The sequence below is a fragment of the Petaurus breviceps genome, unplaced genomic scaffold (assembly GCF_028583685.1).
Source record: "Petaurus breviceps papuanus isolate PSGF00001 unplaced genomic scaffold, PetGlider_PUasm1.0 90919, whole genome shotgun sequence".
NCBI lineage: Eukaryota > Metazoa > Chordata > Mammalia > Diprotodontia > Petauridae > Petaurus > Petaurus breviceps.
The window spans coordinates 35,789,661-35,811,257 of NW_027187378.1; the positions used below are offsets into that span (position 1 = coordinate 35,789,661).

The 21,597-nt window shown below is 37.7% G+C and overlaps 1 protein-coding gene across 6 annotated transcripts in view; it reads left to right on the top strand.

Moving 5' to 3' along the window:
* Positions 1-21,597, top strand: part of RNF170 (ring finger protein 170) — a 57,376-nt gene that overhangs the window by 927 nt on the left and 34,852 nt on the right. For all 6 annotated transcript variants that reach the window (XM_069075799.1, XM_069075802.1, XM_069075796.1 and 3 more), the window contains exon 2: positions 17,608-17,748. In XM_069075799.1, coding sequence (XP_068931900.1) covers positions 17,615-17,748 — 134 coding nt within the window. In that variant the 5' untranslated portion in view covers positions 17,608-17,614. The remainder of the gene's footprint in view (positions 1-17,607; positions 17,749-21,597) is intronic.

Here is a 21,597-nt window from a genome sequence, read left to right on the forward strand (position 1 = left end):
GGGGGTAAAGCTGGACAGGAACTTAGATCAGTTTAGCATTCGAGGGCTCTGCATTAGATAACATACTTAAGTTATGCCCTCGTGGAGCCTTCCAGAGAGACTGCAAATAGCCGGTATCATTTATTCAGATGTTTAAGAGGAATAACGAGTTGTATTGTGAAGGGTGGGAGGCATAGAAGGTAGGCCCTGACCGACTGGGGGAAAGTCTTTGTTGCAGGGGGTGGCCCGGATGTTGAGAGTTTATTTAAAAAACAAACAAACAAAAAACCGATGAGTAAGGGGGCTGGGCTGAGGAGGGATGAATCGGACTACTGACTGTGGGGTCATTCTGGTTGTGTTTTATTAATCATCCTCTGCAGCTAGGAAGGAGTAAGGAGAGAAACATTGTTTCGTATTCTTTATGGTATGTTACCAAGGTCTTGTTAGAAGGTCACAGAATTGCAATTCACTTTTTTATGGCCATTGGATCATAACTCAGCTTGAAAGGGTGGCCTCTTCACTGGATGTTCCCACCCCACCCCCGTCCCCCATGCCTGGGATGCTCTCCCTCCTAGCCTCAGCCCCCTAACTTCCTTGACTTTCTTCCAGATTCACCTTTAAATCCCAATTTCTGTAGGCGGCCTTTCTTGTCCCTTCTCTCTTCTACCATCCGTAGAGTGCCTTCCCTCTGAAATTACCTTCTACTTATACTATAGATATTTTTCCTGTATAATTATTTGCATGTTGTATTCCCCCTTAAAATGTGCTCCTTGAGGGTAGGGACCTGTGATTTTTGTATCCTGGTTACTAACACATTGCCTAGCACGTGGTAAGTGCTTACTAAATGTTTGACTGACCAATTTATCTAATAGTAATGTACCATATAGAGATTTAGTAGATAGAATATTAGTGGATATAAAACTGAATTGAACTGGAGAACACCTGGGTTCAGTTCCCTCTTCTGATCCTCTTGGCTGTGTGAGATTGAGTAAATCATTTTACCCCTTAGTGCCCCTAGGCATTTGTAAATTGTGAATAATTGCTCATCTGCCTCTGTAGTAAGAATTTGCTTATTGGGAGTGAATAAAATCACAAGCCTGGAGAAAATGCCTCCACTGGTAAATTCCACTGTCTCTTAACTTAGTTCAAAACAAATTTCTCCCAGTTCTGCTTAATTCATTCCTTTTGAAAATCTTTGGCCATCTGCTGCTTCTTCAAGTTTGTTCAAGTGAATAAATGCTTATAAATGGAATTAAATTTGACACAAAGCAGCATTTCCTTTGTGCCTTCCCTTATGCAAACTTTATGGACCTGTTTATCAAGTACCACCTATACTTTTTAACTCAGTTTGCCAGGTTTAGACAGCCTTGATCTTCTGTCCTTCTTTATAAATGTTGCTTTCTTACCCACAATATGTTGGACTTCGCAGTGTCTTTTTGTGGATCCACCTACACTAGTGGAATGAAATATTTGTTAAAGGCTTTCTAGATGATTACTGATACCTGGTATAGATATGTATTACATGTACTACAAATTTCCTTGTACTTGAGGGTGAAAAGCACTAATTTTTTCTTTGGATCTAGATTTGAGGTGCCTACGTGGAACTTATGTGAAATTAGAAGGCTTTAGAGAAAACTCTGGAGATCTGAGCAGTAGTTATCAGGACTGCCTCCCTCAGCAGTTTGTACCTACCATATTTATCTGATGATAAGTAAACACTACTGTTTTTTGAGACAAAGTTCATTGCTTCTCTTTTGTCCCAGCAACATTAGAACAGAAGGGTAGCACTCTGGATAAAGATTTTGGTGCTGCAGTGTTATTGGTCCTTAGAGCAGGAGTCTAGTAAAATGACAGTGAAGCAGGGGTGGGATTGTGCTGGGTTTAGTCATACTTTCACTTCTCTTCTTTGTTAGATTTTTCTAAGTCTCCACATATGTAATAATGTCAAGCATTTTTAGAACATTTTTCTCCCCTCAAAGTACTTTAACATCTCTTATCTTATCATGATCCTTCCAGAAATTCTGTAAGGTATATAGGGAAAGGGGTATTAACTCTAGTTTATACTTCGGAAAACTATAGCATGACATAGAGATATACACAAAGTCTTGAGAGGACAGCCTTCTTTTCTCTTTGTATCCCTGGCAGTTAGCATAAGTGCTTCGCACCTAGTAAGTGCTTAATAAATGCTTTTCATTCATTCATTAATTCCTTACAACTAGGTAGTAAAGGCACTGTTCTTATTTCACCTATGCCTTTGTTGTTCTATTGTCTTTTTTTTTTTTTTTGCTTTTTGGAGGTGGGAAGGCAATTGGGGTTAAGTGACTTGCCCAAGGTCACAGTAAGTATTAAGTGTCTGAGGCCTGATTTGAACTTAAGTCCTCCTGATACCAGGACTGGTGCTTATTCACCGTGTTACCTAGCCACCCCTATTCTATTAAATTTTCTGGAGTTGTTTGCCTTTTCCATCTCCAGCTCATTTTATAGAGGAGAGACAAACCAAGTTAAATGACTTACCCCAGGGTCACAGAGTCAGTAAGCCCCTGAGCTTAGATTTGAACTCTGGTTTTCCTGACTCTAGGCCCAGCTGCCTATGTAAGCCACATAAAAAGAGCTTCCTTTCTGAGTAAGATTTTACTGGAAAAAAGGTAGAGAATTAAAGCCTTAGGTTCTTGGAAATGGTTTCAGAATTGATATTAATACCATATCTTCATCTTCCAATGCACTAAATCTTTGGGGTAAGTTTTTTACTTTTCTCCATCCTTTACCTTAAGTCATTTAATTAATTGCACCGAGTTTCTTGCAAAATATATCTAAATTTTACCCTATCTCCTCCATACAGCCTTTCCAAAGTAAGGTAGATGGTGATTCATGGCATTCTTCCTCCCCCCCAATATTGTTTGACCTGTCAGCTCAAATAATTCCCTCTTCACTCTCTCTTGCATAAAATACTTGCAATACTTGTAATACAGGAGCCCACAACTAGCTGATCAAGATCTACTGGTAGATCTCCAACCCTTACCCAATAAATCTCAGTTCATAGGCATTCCTAGAAGTAAGAACAATTCTGGCAGCCATCCACTTCTCCTTATTCCTAGGCAATATATACGGTCAGTAATTCCCCACTCTCTTTTTCAGTCAGCATTTTCAGTGATTTTTCCACTATAGTATTTAGCTGTCAGTACCAGTTCTGTCCTGAATTTTCAGTGTTAGGAAATAAAAACTAACCCCTCAGAGAAAGATCAGGAACTTCTGTCCTGTTATAATATAATTATGTATTTAACTCTTAAGATAGTCCTGATTCTATGTGTCTTCTTGTACATGTGTATGAAGGCAAGTCTTAAAGTCATAAATATGTGGAGATTGCTTAAGTATTTATGTGATTTTATACAATGACCAGTTCAATTCCACTCAACAAGTACTGTTCCTATGAAGAGAAAGAAATGTAATTACACCCTATCACATTCATTAGTAAATATGAAATTTTCCTATTTGCAAAAATGTTTATAAGTAGTAATAATGGTATTTTTTAACTTTGCAAAGTTATACCATTTGATCCATATTCATAACAGTACTGCTAGGTAAGTAGTCTTTGTTTCTGGAGTTGAATCCTTTTTCCTGTAATGTCTTCATTCTGTCCTTGTCATTGGAAAAAGGAAAAATAAGGAAAAATTCACTTCTCTGCTCCATATACTGACTTCTGACCTTCGTGCCTGGCACACAGTAAAGCGCTTTATAAATGTTTATTGGTTGATTATCTCTCAACTGAAATTACTTTCTCCAAAGTTAATAATGATCATTTAATTGTCATATCTAATAGCCTTTATCTAATTCAGCATAACATTAGATATTGTTCACCTCTTCCTCCTAGATATTCCCTCCTCTCTGAGTTTTTGTGAAACCACTTTCTTTTGATTTCCTACCTGTCTGACCATGCCTTAGTTTTCTTTGCTGGAATAACCTCCATGTCCTGGCCTCTAACCATGGGGGTATTCCAAGGCTCTTACCTAGGTCATCTGCTTTTCTTTGTCTACTCTCTGCAGTTATCCTTGAATGATCATCTCTGTGCAGATGACTTCCAGACCTATATATCCAGCCCATATCTTTCTCCTAAGTTCCAATCTTATATTATCAACTGCCATTTGGACATTTTGAACTGGATTTCTCATACGCATCTCAAACCCAGAATGTCTAAGACAAAACTCATTATCTTTTCCTCAAACCCATATACTCTAACTTCCCTTTTTCTGTCAAGGATACCACTTTTCCAGGTTTGCACCTTAGACACCTCCTTGTCTATTCATTCTCTTTTCATCCTGTCTATCTAATCAGTTACAAGTATTAATGAGTCTACCTCTATAACATTTCCCTAATCTTTGCCTTCTCTCCACTACACAGCTACCAGCTATGGTTCAAGTCCTCATCACCTCTTAGCTACTGCAGTAGCTTCTTAGTTTATCTCCTTACTTCTAGTTACTCCCTTTTCCGTCTCTCCTCCATGCAGCTGCCAAATTAATACTTGTGAAGCACAAGACTGACCATGTCACTCCTTTGTTGAAAAAGTATCAGTGATTTCCTATTGTTTCCCCTAGGATAAAACACAAATTCCTCTGTGTCATTTAAAGCCTTTCAACAATCTGGCTTCAGTTTTCCTTTTTAGATTTGTTATGTTACTCTCCTTCATGGCCTGTACATTCTAGTAAAAGTGACTTATTTACTATTCCTAATAGATAACATTCCCTGTCTTATGTCTGACAGCCTGTCCCCCATTCCTGGAACCTCCTCTCCCTCTCACCACTTAAGAATCCCTAGCTTCCTTCAGAATTCACCTCTCGTGCCAGCTGCTATACAAAGACCTGATCCCTCTCTAGTACTAGTTTTACCACTGCCAAATGTATTTAACTTTTATACATTATATCTCAAAAGTCTTAGTGCAGTTTTAAGCTAGTAAAACCTTTTGGGACCTAAGTGTAATCTAGTCAGTTAGTTGTGTTCAACTCTTTATGACCCCATTTGGGGGTCTTCTTGGCATAGATAATAGAATGGTTCACTATAGATGAGGAAACAGAGGCAAACAGAGTGAAGTGACTTGTCTAGTTACAGCTAGTAGTATCTGAAGTCACATTTGAACTCAGATCCTCCTGACTCCAGGACCCACATAAAAGAATAGTTTATTGTGTGTGTGTGTGTGTGTGTGTATGTATATCTACACACATACACATACATTCATGCACATACATATTGTTTTTCCCAGTAAGCTCCTTGGAGACAATTTTGCTTTTGTCTTCATATCCTCAGTATCTAGGATGGTAGGTGCTTAAGAAATGATTGTTTTGGGGCGGCCAGGTAGCACAGCGAGTAAGAGCACCGGCTCCAGTGTTGAGAAGACCTGGAGATCGAATCCCGGGCTCAGATACTTAGCACCCACCCAGAAACACCTGGCCGTGTAACCTTGAGCAAGTTACTTAACCCCAATTGCTTTAAAAAAAAATGATTGTTTATTAATTGATATGCCCATAATATTGCTACATTTCCAGAAATAAAATTGATTTCCTGTCCTTATAGAAATGACTATGGGTAATCTGTTTGGTCAGTCACCTAGCATTTATTAAGCTCCTGCTTATGCTAGGCTCTGTGCTAAGTGCCGGAGAAACAAAGAAAGACAAAAGCCAATGCCTGCCCTCAAGGGGGGATGGGGGAAACAAGGTATAAACACCTATTTACAAGTGAGATATAAGCAGGATAAATTGAAAGTGATCAAAAGAGGGAAAGCTCAAGGGGATGGAGGAAGCATTCATTAAATTGCAGCTCTGGGTCTCTCACTTTGCTAAGTACTTTACAAATATTTCAGTTAATGCACTATCATTAAAGGAATCAGAAAAGGCTTCTTGTGCAGAAAGTGTAACTTTAGCTGAGACTTGAAGGAAGCCAGGAGGTGGAGATGGAAAGGGAGAGAGTCCTTGGTATAGAGGGCAGTCAGTGAAAATGCCCAAAGTCTGGGGAGGCAGAGCCAAGATGAAGGTGGTGTTACAGCAAGCACCCCAGCATCCCCAGAGTGGCTGCCAACACAAGTTCTTAGATCTGCTTTTCTAAAGGAAAGCAACTCAAAATGTGTTAACAGTCTTGCTTTAATCAAACTTATCATTTACCTAGTTCAGGGGAAAAAGTCAGCACCCCAAACTTCAGAATATACAGACAGGTTACTAGCAAAAGTTACAAGACAGAGAAACATTTCAAACAGACAGGTCTCCAACTGTCCAACCATTACATCCATATCTAGTCAGTTACTAGAGAGGGAAGCATCAACATCTGGATTTTTCAAAGCTGGGGCGGGGCTCTAAAGGACTGCTCTGAGTCTCATCTGGCCAAATCACAATACTTCTCAAAGTGAGCCCCAGAACAAAGTCTCACATCAAGGTTTATATAGCCTTCTCCTGGCTCAGAGAATGCAACAACCCTCTTGACCCCACTGCCCAATCACAAAATATCTCCTGAAAAACAAGCCTCCCACCACAGACTCCAGGTGCACTTAACCTAGGGGCAGGGAAGATCTTACACAATACAATCTTAGAAAGATGACAACAACATAAATTTACATTCCCATTACTGATGCTACTTACAGTAAAGCAGGGAGTCGCCTGAACTCTCCCCAAAACCCTTCCAAATACCTTCTTTAAAACGACTCTAAACAAATTCTGTAACAATAGAACCCACAAAAAGATGGAGTAAAAAAAATTTCTAGCCCAAGAGAACTTGGAAGGTTGGCAGGGAAGGCCTGTTGTACAAGGGTGAGAGAGGAGAGCGATCCAGCACAGGCTGCACCAGCACAGACTGGGTCCCAGCAAACTAGGAGCAGGCCTTGAGGCGACTGAATCACTGGCAACAGTGGTGGGTTCCAGCCTTCTCTGCTCATAGATGCCAAAGACAACTTAGAGTCAGCAAGAAGAGTCTGTTGCATGTGCCTGAAGATGGAGAACAGTCCATCATAGGCCTTGGGAGTGATTGGATCAGCAGAGGTAGCAGCAGTGGCTACTTCTGGAGTTCTCAGTCCACAGATGGTAAGAGGATCAAACAGCCAGTCAGAAGGAGATGACAGGAGTCTTTTTGGTAGCACTGAAGCAGGACTCTGCTGCTTTGCTCAGTCCTGGGTGGCAGTCCCAGGATGAGGAGGAACATTAGTATAGCAGAACTTGTGTCCCCAGTGGGAGGGGTGGGGGAAGGTAATTCTCCTCACAAATTCAGGATAGAAAAGAGTGCTGTGGTCACCAGACCAGAACACAGACCAGGAGAGTAGCAAACAACTCTCCTTGGATCATACCACCTTGGAAGAAATGAAACCTTACAGTCCCCTTTGAAATCAGCTGCATTAAACCCCTGAAGCTTGGGATAGTGTGCCCTCTACCCTGGAAGCAGAGCCCTACCTTAACAAAGAGTTAAAAGTCAAGTAAGAAGTGGGGAAAATGAGCAAACAATGGAAAAAAGTGATTATAGAACATTACTATACTGACAAGATCAAACCATACATTCAGAAGACAGCAAAGTCAAAGCTCCTACATCCAAAGGGGCTCCAAGAAAAATATGAATTGGTCCAGGCCATGGAAGAGCTCAAAAAGGATTTTGAAAATCAAGTAAGAGGTAGAGGGAAAATTGGGAAGAAAAATTAGGGATGCAAGAAAGTCATGAAAAATGAGTCAACAGCTTGGAAAGGAGACACACACTGTGATAGTAATGAAATATAAAGATCCCCCTGTATTGGCTTGGTTTTCAAACTGATTGTGTTAAAACCCAGAGCTTGTTAATCCCACCTGTGGGATGGACTTGTTGATGAGAAAAGAAAGTCCTGAACTGGGAGGAGCTGGTGACGTAGATTTGGAGAGACAGAGAGGCAGAAGAACTTTTTGGAAGCAGCACCCTTGTGGAGGCAGAGAGAGACTAAGAGGATTGCTGAGGGCCACCTTGAATTGCCCTGGACTTTTGAGACCTGCCCCCAGAGCTGCCAAGGACTGAGGAGACATGGCTGTTTTGCTGGTACTTTGTCTGTCTGTTTTGATGTTGTTTTGCCAGATTTGTCCACTGGTGAAAGACAGTCCTGTTGAAGAAGTCCTGGAACCTGGCTGTTGGCTAAGAGCTCCTGAGACTGTCCTGCAGACAGAGAGTGAATACTGTCCACTGGTGAAGGACAGTGCTGTTGTTGCAGGGGTCTGGGAACCTTTCTGTTGGTTCAGAGCTACTGAGACTGCCTGCAGACAGAGTGAATACTGTCCACTGGTGAAGGGCAGTGCTGTTGTTGCAGGGGTCTGGGAACCTTTCTGTTGGTTCAGAAGCCCTGAAGAAGGATTTTCTTGTATGTTTACAGAAATCCTGGGAGAGGGTTTTGCTAATGTTTTCAGGAGTTCTAGGACCGTTCTGCAGACAGAGGATGAATTAATGAAGAGACTGGCAATGTATCTTGTGGCCTTGCTAAGCCTTGTCTCCCCAGGAACTAAGATTGCTGAGAACTTGCATGTTATCAAGATGAAGAAAAGACCTCCATTTGGGTATTAAGTGCTGTGCTTAAACTTGTTGTAACTCTGGGGTAGATTCAATTGTGATCCAGGGGTGGGGAACTTTTGACCTTTTTGTGTTCTATGGTTGAACAAATGAATGTACTTTACTTATGTTTGGAAACTAATCTCCATTTGAGAAGAGGGGTTTTGTGATGGACTAAATGAAGGTACAGCCTAGGGGTGAAGTAGTATTTAGAACAAGGACTTTGTAATTGATTGAATGAATGGAAGGTCCTGGGGTGGGGTAGTACTTGGAGATTATTTAATCACACTTAGTAAATGCTGTATTTTGAATGATGTCATATTTTGATCTTCTCTGTTCTTGGTTGGTTACTGAATAAAATGGAGAGCACCTATGCTGGTATTCTGAACCTTGGGAAGTTGCCTTTCCTTGGCATTACATTATACACACACACACAAAATAAAAATGAAAAAAATAACACCTTAAAAAAACAGACTAGGCCAAATGGTAAAAGAGGTCCAAAAAGCCAATGAGAAGAATGCCTTAAAAAGAAAAATTGGCCAAATGGAAAAGTAGGTCCAAAAGCTCACTGAAGAAAAGAATTCCTTAAAAATTAGAATGGAGCAAATGGAAGCTAATGACTTTAAGGGAAATAAAAAAATAATAAAACAAAACCTAAAGAATGGAAAATAAAGAATACAAGTGAAATATTTCACTGGAAAATAGATCCAGGAGAGATAATTTAAGAATTATTGGTTTACCTGAAAGCCACAATAAAAAAAAGAGCCTAGGCATCCTCTTTAAAGAAATCATCAAGGAACACTGCCCTGATATTCTAGAACCAGAGGATAAAATAGAAATGGAAAGAATCCAGCAATTCAACTGAAAGAGATCCCAAAATGAAAATTGGTAGGAATATTATAGCCAAATTCCAGGTTCCCAGGTCAAGGAGAAAATATTGCAAGCAGCCAGAAAGAAACAATTCAAGTATGGCAGAATCACAGTCAGGATAACAAAAGATTTAGCAGCTTCTACATTAAAGGATCAGAGGGCTTGAAATATGATATTCTGGAGGGCAAAGTTTGAATTAAGATTACAACTAAGAATCATCTACCCAGCAAAACTGACTTTAAACCTTCAAGGGAAAAAAATTGACATTCAGTGAAATAGCAGACTTTCAAGCATTCTTGATGAAAAGAACAGAGCTGAATAGAAAATTTGACTTTCAAATCCAAGACTTAAGAGGAGCCTAAAAAGGTAAACAGGAAAGGGAAAACATAAGGGACTTAATAAGTTTTAAACTGTTTATATTCCTTCATGGGAAGATGATATTTGTAACTCATAAGACTTTTCTCATTATTAGGGTAGACAGAGGGCAAAAGTGTGAGTTGGGAGCAGCGGCCCTGGAGTCAGAAGGACCTGAGTTCAAATCCAGCCTCAGACTTAACACAAAAACTAGCCATGTAACCTTGGGCAAGTCATTTAACCCAAATTGCCCTGCAAAAAAAAAGCAAAAAAAAAAAAGTGTGAGTTGAATATGAAGGTATGATATCTAAAAAAAAATTAAGGGATGAGTGAGGACTGTACTGGGGAAAATAGAAAGGGAGAGGTAGAATGGGGTAAATTATCTCACATAAAAGAGGTAAGAAAAAGTTTTTACAGTAGGGGGGGAAGAAGGGAGAGGGAGTGAGTGAACCTTATTCTCATCAGAATTGGCTCAAAGAGGGAATAACATACACACTCAATTGGGTATAGAAATCCATCTTACCCTATAGGAAAGTAGGAGGGGGAGGGGATAGGGTGATGGAAGGGCAGACTGGAGGAACAAAACACTTTTGAGAAGGGACAGGGTAAAAGGAGAGAGAGAATAGAATACATGGGGTGCAGGGATAGGATGGAGGGGAATACAATTAAGCATAGTAACTGGAAAAATTTTTGAAGCAAGTTTCTCCTGATAAAGGCCTAATTTCTCAAACATGAAGAACTGAGTCAAATTTTTTTGGGGGAAGGGGTCTTTTTCAGGAGGTGATTGGTGGATTCTTTCAACCTCTATTTTTCCCTCTGGTTCTAAAACATCAGGGAAATTTTCCTTGAGAATTTCTTTTTCTTTCTTTTTTTTTTTTTGGCCTTTTGGAGGACAACTGGGGTTAAGTAACTTGCCCAAGATTACACGGCTATTTTTTTGTGTGGGTGCTAAGTGTCTGAGGCCAGAACCAAAGTCGGGTCCTCCTGATTCCAGGGCTGGAGCTTTACTCACTGTGCCACCTAGCCCCCCAGAGAATTTCTTGAAGGATGATTTCTAGGTTCTTTTTTAAATCATGGCTTTCAGGTAGTCCAATAATTTTTAAATTATCTCCGTTCTTTATGGGTGAAAACATTAATCTAGATGGCATGGTGGCTCTATTGGACTTATGTAATCATGGTTTTGCCCCATTCAAGATTTTCTTTAAGGATACCTTACGATTGGTGAAATGTTAACAAATTTAGCTAATTACTTTGGATTACTTTGCCATTGTAACTGGCTGCTGTTTTTTTGTTTTCTCATATGACACCAGGACTTGGAAAAACTTGAACTGATGCTATATTGAGCTTTATTTATTTTTTGCCTTGATATATTTGGAGTGGAGGCATTTTTAAGGGAAAAAATGTCATGAAGGTTATCTAAAATAAAATACATTTAAGCCCACCCCAAACCCTCCCCCACAAAAACCAACATATTGTCCAAATTCAATATCATATCCTCCATTCCATTCCTAATATTCCATTGCCTACCGTGTTTCCTCGATAATAAGACCTATCCTGAAAACAAGCCCTCCCCTTACTGTGTAAGATTCCTCTAAAATAAGCCCTCCCCCGAAAATAAGCCCTATTGAGATTGCTACTGTAGTGAAGGTGATCCCCTCTGCTACACGCTACATTACGGTACCCTCTGTATGTGCCGTCTCCCCCCCCGCCCCGTGAAATGCACGCTACTCAGAGCTGCAGCAGTGAGCGCGTCATCCTGTTCTTTATTGAATTCATTATTGAATAAAGGTACATTTTTTTGTTCACATTTACCTGTTTATTAAAATTGCTGTCAATGTTCATTAAAATAAGCCCTCCCCTTAAAATAAGCCCTCTGGTGGTTTTCTGTCCAAAAATTAATAAGACAGTGTCTTATTATCGGGGAAACACAGTATTTGATGAAAGGCAAGAAATATTCTTCACTAGAGGTCCTGAAGTGATAATTAGCCATTATATAGATCAAAGTTCTAAAGACTTTCAGTATTGTTTTTTCTTTACATTGTAAGTGATCATTTTTTATAAATTATTCTCCTGGTTCTTCTTATTGTGTTGTGCATCAGTTTATACAAATGGTTCCATGTTTCTCTGGATTCTTCATATATGTTGTTCCACAAATCATAATAGTCTCTTACATTGATATATTTAGCTAATTTAGTCATTCCATGTTTGATGGACACCTACACTTCTTCTAGTTCTTTGCTGCTGCAATATATATGTCTGTGTGTATATATATACACACACATATTTTTTGTCTGTATAGGACCTTGCTTCTGTCTTTGACCTCCTTCAGGCATAAATCTATTAGTAGTATCTCTTTATCAAGAGGTATGTATTTTTATAATATAGGCAAGAGATTTTAAAAATATATTTCCAAATGTTTCCCACAAGAATGATTTGACCAGTTTACAGCTCCACCAACAGTGCATGAATATATCTGTGTTCTCACAGTGTTTCTAGTAGTGACCATTTTCATCTTTTTGCCAATTTGGATGTGAGAAGAAACCTAAGAGTTCTTTTAACTTGCATTAATTTCATTATCAGTAATTTTAAACATTCTTTTGGGGGGGGAGGGGCAAAGGAAAGGCAATTAGGTGGGGTTAAATGACTTGGCCAAGGTCACACAGCTAGTAAGTGTCAAGCATCTGAGGCCAGATTTTAATTCAGGCCCCCCTGACTCCAGGGCCAGTGCTGTATTCACTGTGCCACCTAGCTGCCCCTAAACATTCCTTTTTTTATGATTGTTGATACCGTTTAATTTTTTCTTTTGAAAACTGCCTGTTCATATCCTTTGACCCCTTATCTGTTGGAGACCTGGCATATTTCAATTGTCATTACTATACCATTTATAGTTTTCTAGTATGCACATGGATACTTTAGCAGCAGTACCATAAATAGTCCTGCTCATGAGGAAATTTCTTCTTTTCTGTAGATATCAGAGAATGTCTGGATATCTGGAAGTTTCACTGTTTAATAAGGAAACTGGACCAGGTAATTTGCAAGGTCCTCTCAAGTTCTAAATTCTATAATTGTAGGGGTTCACTATCAGCACATTCAAAGACATATTTTTCCCTTACCTCTCCAGTACTGGGAAATGATCAATAAACCCTCCCACTCAACAAAACTAGGGACTCCAAAGTGTAGAGGATATGAATTTTGGCATTTGGAGCAAATATATTTAGTACCCCTTGACCCTAGGAATTTTGATGGAAATGTAGCATTTTCATCAGCTCCTATAAAGTTGAAGTTGTCCTTGTACTCCACCCACAACTTCTGTAAGGCCTGTTTGTTACAATTCTGAATTCATCTGACTCTTCTTTTGAATTGATATGTTGAGATTAGATCAGTTTCTCTAAATGACCTCTTCAATAGTTTTATAATAAGTATTTGAAACTTTTCATTAGCTCCCAATGAATCAAAATATTGCAGTGTATAAAACTAATGACAGCTTCCTTTCATCTGTTTAGTATTTATCTGTCCTTTTATTTTTTTAACCAAGCAGTAATTTTCTTGTTGTTGGCAATGTCTTGGACTCCTTTTATTAAGGTGTCTAATTTCTGTAGTCAAACATGGTACTGATTCTCAGATTTACTTATCCAGTCCTTATTCTCTTCCTAACCTTCAATCTTACACCTCCAGCTGTGAATTGAACATGCTGAACTGTTTGTCTCATAGATGTGTTAAGCTTGATATAGCCAAAACAGAATTTGTTACCTTTTCCCAAAAACACTTGTTTTTTCCTAACTTTTACTGTTGAGGGCACTGCCATTGTCCCAGGCACCCAAGCTCATGCTCTAGGTGTTATTCTTGATTCCTCTCACCCATCATATCCAGTCACTTGCCAAAATCTATCAATTCTAGTTTGTAACTCTCTTGTATATATCCCCTCCTCTCCTCTGACATTGCTGCTACACTGATGCAGACTCTCATCAACTTAAACTTGGACTATAGCAGCTTGCTAGTTGGATTCCGTGCCTCAAGTCTCTCTCCAAATCATTTTATCCTCCATTCAGCTGTCAAATTGATCTTCAATTAAAGTAAAGTCTATGTCATCCTCTTACTCAATAAACGCTAGTGGCTCCCTGTTAACTTTCAATATCAAATAAATATAAAGGGGAGGCTAGGTGGCTCAGTGAATAGAGCACAGGCTCTGGAGTCAGCAGGACCTAAGTTCAAATCCGGCCTCAGACACTTAACACCCAAAAAACCCACAAAAAACTAGTCATGTGACCTTGGGCAAGTCCTTTAACCCCAATTGCCTTAACTTCCCCCCTCCAAAAAGCAAAAAATTAAAAACTGAATAAAAATTTAAATATAAAATTCTCTGGCATTTAAAGCTATTCATAACTCAGCCCCTTCTTTCTCCAGTCTTATTTATACTTTATTCTTCCCAGGTACTCTGCAATCCAACTACACTGACCTCCCTGCTGTTGTTCACACAAAACATTCCATCTCCAAGGTTGTTGTATTTTTGCTTGCTACCTCCACACTTGAAATTCTCTCTCCTCATCTCCACCTCCTGGTTACCTTTAAGTCCCAGCTAAAGTCTCACCTAATGCAATAATCCTTTCTTTGCCCCCGTTATTGCTGTTGCCTTATTTCTCCACTTTATACCTGTAGATATCTTGGCTTTACATAGTTGCTTACCTTGTTCTTCACCCTGCCTCTCCACTTTGTTAGACTATGATCTATCTCCTTGAAGGGAGAGACTTTCTTTTGCCTTTCTTTGTATCTGAAGTACTTGGAACAGTACTTAGCATATATGCAGGTGCTTAATAAATGTTTATTATCTTCATTAGTAGAAAGAATAGTGAATTTAGAGTCATGTTCCTTTTACTAACTAACTGGGTAAGTCAGTTAACCTTGCTGAGCTTGGTTTACTCATTTGTAAAATGAAAAGGCTAGACTGGCTAGATCATCCCTACGGTTTCTTTCAGCTCAAAATCTCTGTCCCCATATTCTTCAAAAGACACATTTACGTGATAAAGATATTACTAAAGAATTTTTATTTCAGCAAAAGATCACTCATGAATGCAAAAAATTATTTTGGTTGTTTATTTAACTTTGTAAACTCCATTTCCTTTAGTTTGTCTTGTGCCTTCTTTTATTATTCCTAGAACCACTCTCTTGTCCTAGGAATCACTTTAACAATTTTCTGTTTTTTCCACTTGAAATAAAGTATAGGTTACCTATAGTGTTCATTTTTTGATGTTATTAAGCAAAGTGATCTTCAAAGCATCTTCTCAAATCTTAGAATTTCATATCTCACCTTTTCCTAGGGTAGGGGTGTGTAATGTTTGCCTTCTTCCTGTCTTCCATTTTTTCTCTTGAGAAAAAATTAATAGGTTGAAAGTTTCCCTAGCTTGCAAAGAGTTCTGAACTATATGGGCTAGGCTTTGAGATGGAACTAGCAGCTTTCCAGTGAGTATTCCTAATCATAGGTGTCCCAAAGAATATATTTCTTTTCCCTGATCATCATCAAACTACATAACAAGTAAGTCAGTTCTTAAAAATTTGTATAACAAATATAACTCATAATTTCAGAGTAAAATAATCCTTTCCTCTTGCCTAGCTATCTTTTCTTATTTTTTTACATCCAACTATACATAAGGCTTATTAATGCAATTTCAAATTTTTGTGGTCATCTACTCAATCTGATTTGTATAGCCTAGGGGGAGCACTATTTGAACAATCTTTTTGCATTCATTGGCCACCTTTTCATACCAGTGTACTCACAGTGCTTTTCTTCCTGAGAGAGGCTCTCATTTTTCTTTTTGAGCTTCCCTAATACTTAACAAACTTAGCTTCCTCTCCCATGCTGTTGATTTCTTAGTGATTACCACACAGGAATATTACAGCCAGCTGGTTACTTCCTGCTGTATTCCTCTAAGCCCCTCTTTGATGTTCTGTATCCAGTAGACTGGTTATGGCAGGAAAAAACAAAGTCAGAGACTTTGAGCATTCAGAATACTAGGCTTCTTTGTGCAAGGTGATTTACAAGCAGGAGTGTGCCCCCCTAAAAAAAAGGCATTCAGAAAGATGAGGGCATTTGAAATAATGCTACATGCAAATTGGTTGAAGAAAGTAGAGATAGATGCTTAGTCTGGAGAAGAAAGAAAGAGAGGGGAGAGTAAGGGATGATAGTTGTTGAAAGATAACTTTTAAATATTTTAAGAGTTGTCATGTAGAAAATTCTTAAGGATAGCAATGAGGTAAAAGAATGGAAAAGTTAACAGTTTCTTTTATCATTTTTCCAAAAAATAAGATTGTCCTATGAATTAAATGGCAAAAAACAGGTAATAGCTGATTTCATGACTTCTATGGCCAAACTAGAGACAGACTGTCTGTCACTGGATCTCTTAGTGCTGTGGTATCAAACTGAGGATTTGATTTATCTGTGCTAATGGACCCCACCAAGACAATTTAATCTGTTCATGCCTAGCATATGCTTTGTGACTTGTAAGACTTCCTACTTAATATATCTCTTTCAACCAGTTGAATTATTTATAATTATATATATATATCTATATATATATCTATAATTGTTTAACTTACCTCATTAAGGTAAGTAAGTATAGGACTGAGGAGTTTTAAGAACTCAAGTAATCTTCACATCAGTTCATTAAATTTTAAGGCCCCCTATGTAGAAAGTACTGTCCTAAGGGGCTAGTGCTAACCTTGGGAACAATAAGAAAATACAAGAATATTTACCATGTTAATCAGCATGACAAAATGTTATTTGATATGCTTATAGTCCCCACTTATGACAGCTACCAAGTCATTAGAGTGAGAACAAAAGTGGTAGTATAATGAATTCTTGATTCACTGATTGTTGATGGACACCAGTTGATTTGCTGCAAATAGGTGCACCATTGTAACTAAAAGGCTAGCATGTTCATTCTCGTTTTTTCCAGTTTTGGTCTATTATCTAGGCCAGTATTTTGTGTTCATCTGATTTCTGTGTTGGACACTATATGATCATTTGACTTTAGTATGAGTAGGAAATTGGGAATTGTGGAATTATAGTTCTAAAGCTGGAAGGGACCTCAGTAATTTATTCAGGGTCACATAGACAGTAATTATCAGAGATGGAATTCAAACTCAGGTCCTCTGGCTTCAAAGCAGTGTGCTCTTTTCCATTGTTCCCATCTCCTCCAAGAAGGTGAAAGAATGAAATACTAAGTGGGAATCAGAGATTTGTAGGAGAATTTTGGATATTGGTAGGAGGGACACAGAGAGAGGGAGAGAGGAAGAGATGGGGGGGGGGGGGAAAGGGGAGAGAGAGAGACAGAGAGAGAGAGATGGAGGGAGGGAAGGAGGAAGAAAGGGAGGGAGAGAGGGAGGAGGGAGGGGAGGGGAGAGAGAGAGAGAGAGAGAGAGAGAGAGAGAGAGTCTTCTACTTCAAAGGGCAGATTTGCCCTATTGGAGTACTCTATGTGGTTGAACAAACCGTTTCTATTGAGAGCTAGCATTTCACATGTAAAGGAGAAATGGTTGTGATTTAGAACCAACTTGCCAAAATATTTGTTTCTTTATTTGACAAGTAAAACCAACCCCTTCTTATGATAGTTAGGAACAATAAACACAATATAAGTCACTTAAATTCTATAGAAGTATGATTGTTAACAAGATAATTTTGGACAATTCTAAGAAATTCATGAAGGAGTTCATGCTGAAACACTAACTGCTGCTTTTCTTAAGTTATAAATTATAAATCTCTTGCTACATTAAAAAAATAACATAGTAAAACTCAGTTGCCCTGTTTATATATATTTTTTTAATTAACTCATTTCAGTTTTAGAGCATTCCTTGATCTGTGCCTTTTCTTTTTTTAATATATAGAACTGGAATGGACAAACATCAATCTGGAATTCAGAGTTTGAAATTGGATGATTCAGTTATAGAGGGAGTAAGTGACCAAGTCCTTGTGACAGTTGTGATCAGTTTGATTTTCATTGCTACACTGATATATGTACTTTTAAGGTAAGACATTGCTATATTGATATATATTATATATACACACACATACTTTTAAGGTGAGACTAATGGTGAGGAGAATTGAATAATACATATTTTTGAGGGCCATTTAAGTTTATAACTTCTAATAATGCTTGATATCAAATGTAAAATTCAGGTAACCACAGTCAAAAAAATGGTGGCACATCTTTGATCACATTCTTGATATTGCTGCATATTTTTCTTCTTATGGGCTATTTAATGCATAATTTGAAACTTTCAACCTTATTTTAAATGAAATGTCAATGTCCGAAGCTATGGTTATTAAAAACATTTTTTTTCAAAACTTACAAAAATAATAAGTAAACCTGGGCAATAACTAAGTATAGGTTTTATGGAGTTTACATAGAGATTAAATGACTTGGCTAGGATCAGACAACTAGTAAGTGTCAGAGACAGGTGAACTCTGTCCTTCCTTTCTTCTAACCCAACATTTTGTCCTCCATGCCACTTTGCCTAATGTATAAATATTATGGAAATAACTTCTTAGGAGAATAAACTAAGGGAGATAGAAATGATGCTAACATTATTGGAAATTAAGATTAAAGATTGTAATTTATTTAGGAATAATTCTACAGTTCCTGAGTTCTCAAACACAGAATAGCATTGAGGTTTAGAAAACTTGTCATCAAAAAATAGTTGTGGCTCTTTTTATAACGTTGTATCCTCTCAGATTTATTCTACACTGAAAAAAAGGTTACCCTGTCCAGGACATGAGACTCCATGGGAAAAGACAGACACACACAAACTTCCCATTTGCCTTTTTGCTGGCCAGTGAACTGGGGAAGAGACACACATACTCAGGTCATGGAAATCTCTCTTTGAGAACCTCAGATGATAGGACCAAACAAAGCTATTGAATTGTTTAGAGATACTATTTCATTTCAAGAATATATGTATGATGATTCACAGACTGGAGGGTAGAGAATTTTGGAGAGAATGCAAAAGGAGAAAAAGAGAAAAAACACTATCCTAAGAATGCACAGCAAACTGCTTAGATGATGGATCTATATGATGGTTTCCTAAAGATATTACAAAATTAGTTATTAGGTTATAAGATAAAATAATGATAGGGGAACTTTAGGTATTCAGATATCTTCTGGAAGTCACATTCTGCTAAAAGTAGATTTATCTGATAAATTCTTGATCTGCCTTTCAGACTACTACTCTCTTAGGGGATTGAAGAAGCAATAGTGGGAACTGCTAATTCTTTTTTTTAATAAGGAAGCACTGATTGGTTATATGTACATTATAGTAACCTTAGCACAGTGTGACCAGCCAAGTAAGGAAACATTTACTCAGACATTTATCTTGGACCTGTGTTTTCCAGAACTAGTCCATGGCAAACTTTAACTAGTCCACAAAACTTTTACAAACAAAAAGTCTTTCACAAAGAGGTGCTGGTGGATAGAGTGCTGGACCTGGAGTCAGAAGATCTGAGTTGAAATCCATTCTCAGATGCTTACTAGCAGTGTACCTTGGACAAGTCACTGTGTAACCCACATTCGCCTCATTTTCCTCATCTGTAAAGTGAGAATCATAATAGCACCTCCCTTGCATAGTTGTTGGGAAGATCAAATGCAAATGCTTATTCCTTCGTCCTTTTTAAAAACTTATAAACTTAAGTTGACTTATTGTGTCTTTTCTCTCAGGGTTCTGTTCTTCCCATCCCTGGCTCCTGCCACCACCTACCTGAGCTGTTAAGAGCCATTATATTGGTAGTGAATTTAGTTACTTTATTGGTATATGGCTCAGTTTTGAAAAAAGGAGAGAGCAGGATGATAAAAAGAATTTAAAAGAATATAACTGAAAAGGCCCCAGAGCAAAAGAGAACACTAGTGAGCAAGAGGAGGGACTGATACAATTTAAAGAAAAAACTATTGTTGAAAAGGGCAGAATTTCAGAAATCCCTATGTGTATATAGTCATGAAAATTGCCAAATTTTTTATCAGGTGCAGTTAGAGGAAAAATAGAAATACAAAAGTTTGTGTTGTCTTTTTTTTTTTTTTTTTTTGGCTTTTTGCTTTTTGGATGGCAATTGGGGTTAAGTGACTTGCCCTAGGTCACACTGCTAGTTTTTGTCTTAAGTGTCTGAGGCCAGATTTGAACGTAGGTCCTCCTGACTCCAGGGCCTGTGCTCTACTCACTGCTCCACCTAGCCGCCCCTTGTGTTGTCTTCTGCCAAAAAGAATAATTCTAAGAATAGCAGAAGATAAATAAAACTTGACAATTATATCTTTGAATGGTTTGGTAAATGGTTTGAATTTACCTGTAGAAAGAAAAAGGTAGAGGATGGATTAAAAAACAGAATCCAGTTGTTGCTTATAGAAAACACATTTAAACTGAGATAACTAAAATTTCTCTTTATTATTGATAAATGTATATTTTTGAAGATGAGACAAATGGTAAAAAAAAAACAATACCATGTATTCTCCAAGGAATCCAGAATTGTAATAATTTCTAACAAATATGTAATCTTAAAAAAAATCTGGAATTCCAGTAATGTCTGACAAAATTGAATTTAAACCAGAAAGCATTAATAGCACTAAACAAGGAAATTACATAATGTTTAAAGGTAACATAGGTAATAAGAACACATACATTTTAATATATACCATGACAACAGTTGATTAACAGATAAATTTATTCAAGAAAAGAGAGGAAAATAAAAAAAATGAGAAAGAAGAGCTCACAGAGAATGTAAAGAACTTAAGAATAGTAGAAGTTTCAGTCTATTTTTTGTGCCATTGAGATGGAGAAATGGGTGAAAATTGACAAAAATAGAGAATAACCAGATTGACACAACAAAAAACAAACCAGTATCAAAAGAAGTCACAGACCATTAAGGAACTGCCATATCAGATGGTACTTGAACCAAATTAATTCACAAATGAAATTCCCTCACTATCAAAGAAGTAGTAGGTGTATTATATAAACTGATTTCAACAAAAGATGGAATTCTGCCTAACTTTTCCTATATAGCAATAATTTATATTTCTAAACCTGGCGTAATGCAGAATAAGAAAACTGATGGTCAACATTATTAATAATTTTTTGGCCAAGACCTATAGTTTCATGTTTATAGTTAAATAAAATGTCAGTAAATAATATCCAGAATTTATTCACTATGTTGCGCTAGGATCTATATTATGAATAGAAAAGTAGCTTATTAGGAGAAAAAGTACAATCATCTAATAAAAGTTATTAAAAACATACAGTTATATTAATAGAGACAGAAAAAGATTTGGTAAAATACAGCATACTTTTAACAAATTCTCTCCATTCCACTTCCCCTTCCCCTCATCTACTGGGAAAGCAAGAAAAACAAAACCCTTTATAAATGTGTGTAGATGTGCAAACCAAATTCTTGAATTAGCCATGTCCCTGTCCCACCAAAGAAAAAAGAGAGAAAGAGAAGAAAATATGCTTCATTCTGCACTGAGTCCATCAACTCTCTATCTGGAGGTGGAAAGCATGTTTCATCATGATTCTTTTGGAACTGTGCGTGGGTTATTGTATTGATCAAGTGACTAAGTTTTTAAAAGTTGATTATCTTTACAATATTGCTGTTATTGTATCAGTTGTTCTGCTGGTTCTGTTCACTTCACATTCATACAAGTCTTTCTGGATTTTTCTGAAACCATGCCTGTCATCATTTCTTAGATCACAATAATACTCTATGATATTCACACGCCAAAACTTGTTCAGCCATTGCCCAATTATCAGGTTATCTTCACAGTTTCCAATTTTTTACCACCACAAAAAAAGATCTATACATTATGTATTTTTGCTGTTGGGCACAGAAGCACTTTCCCC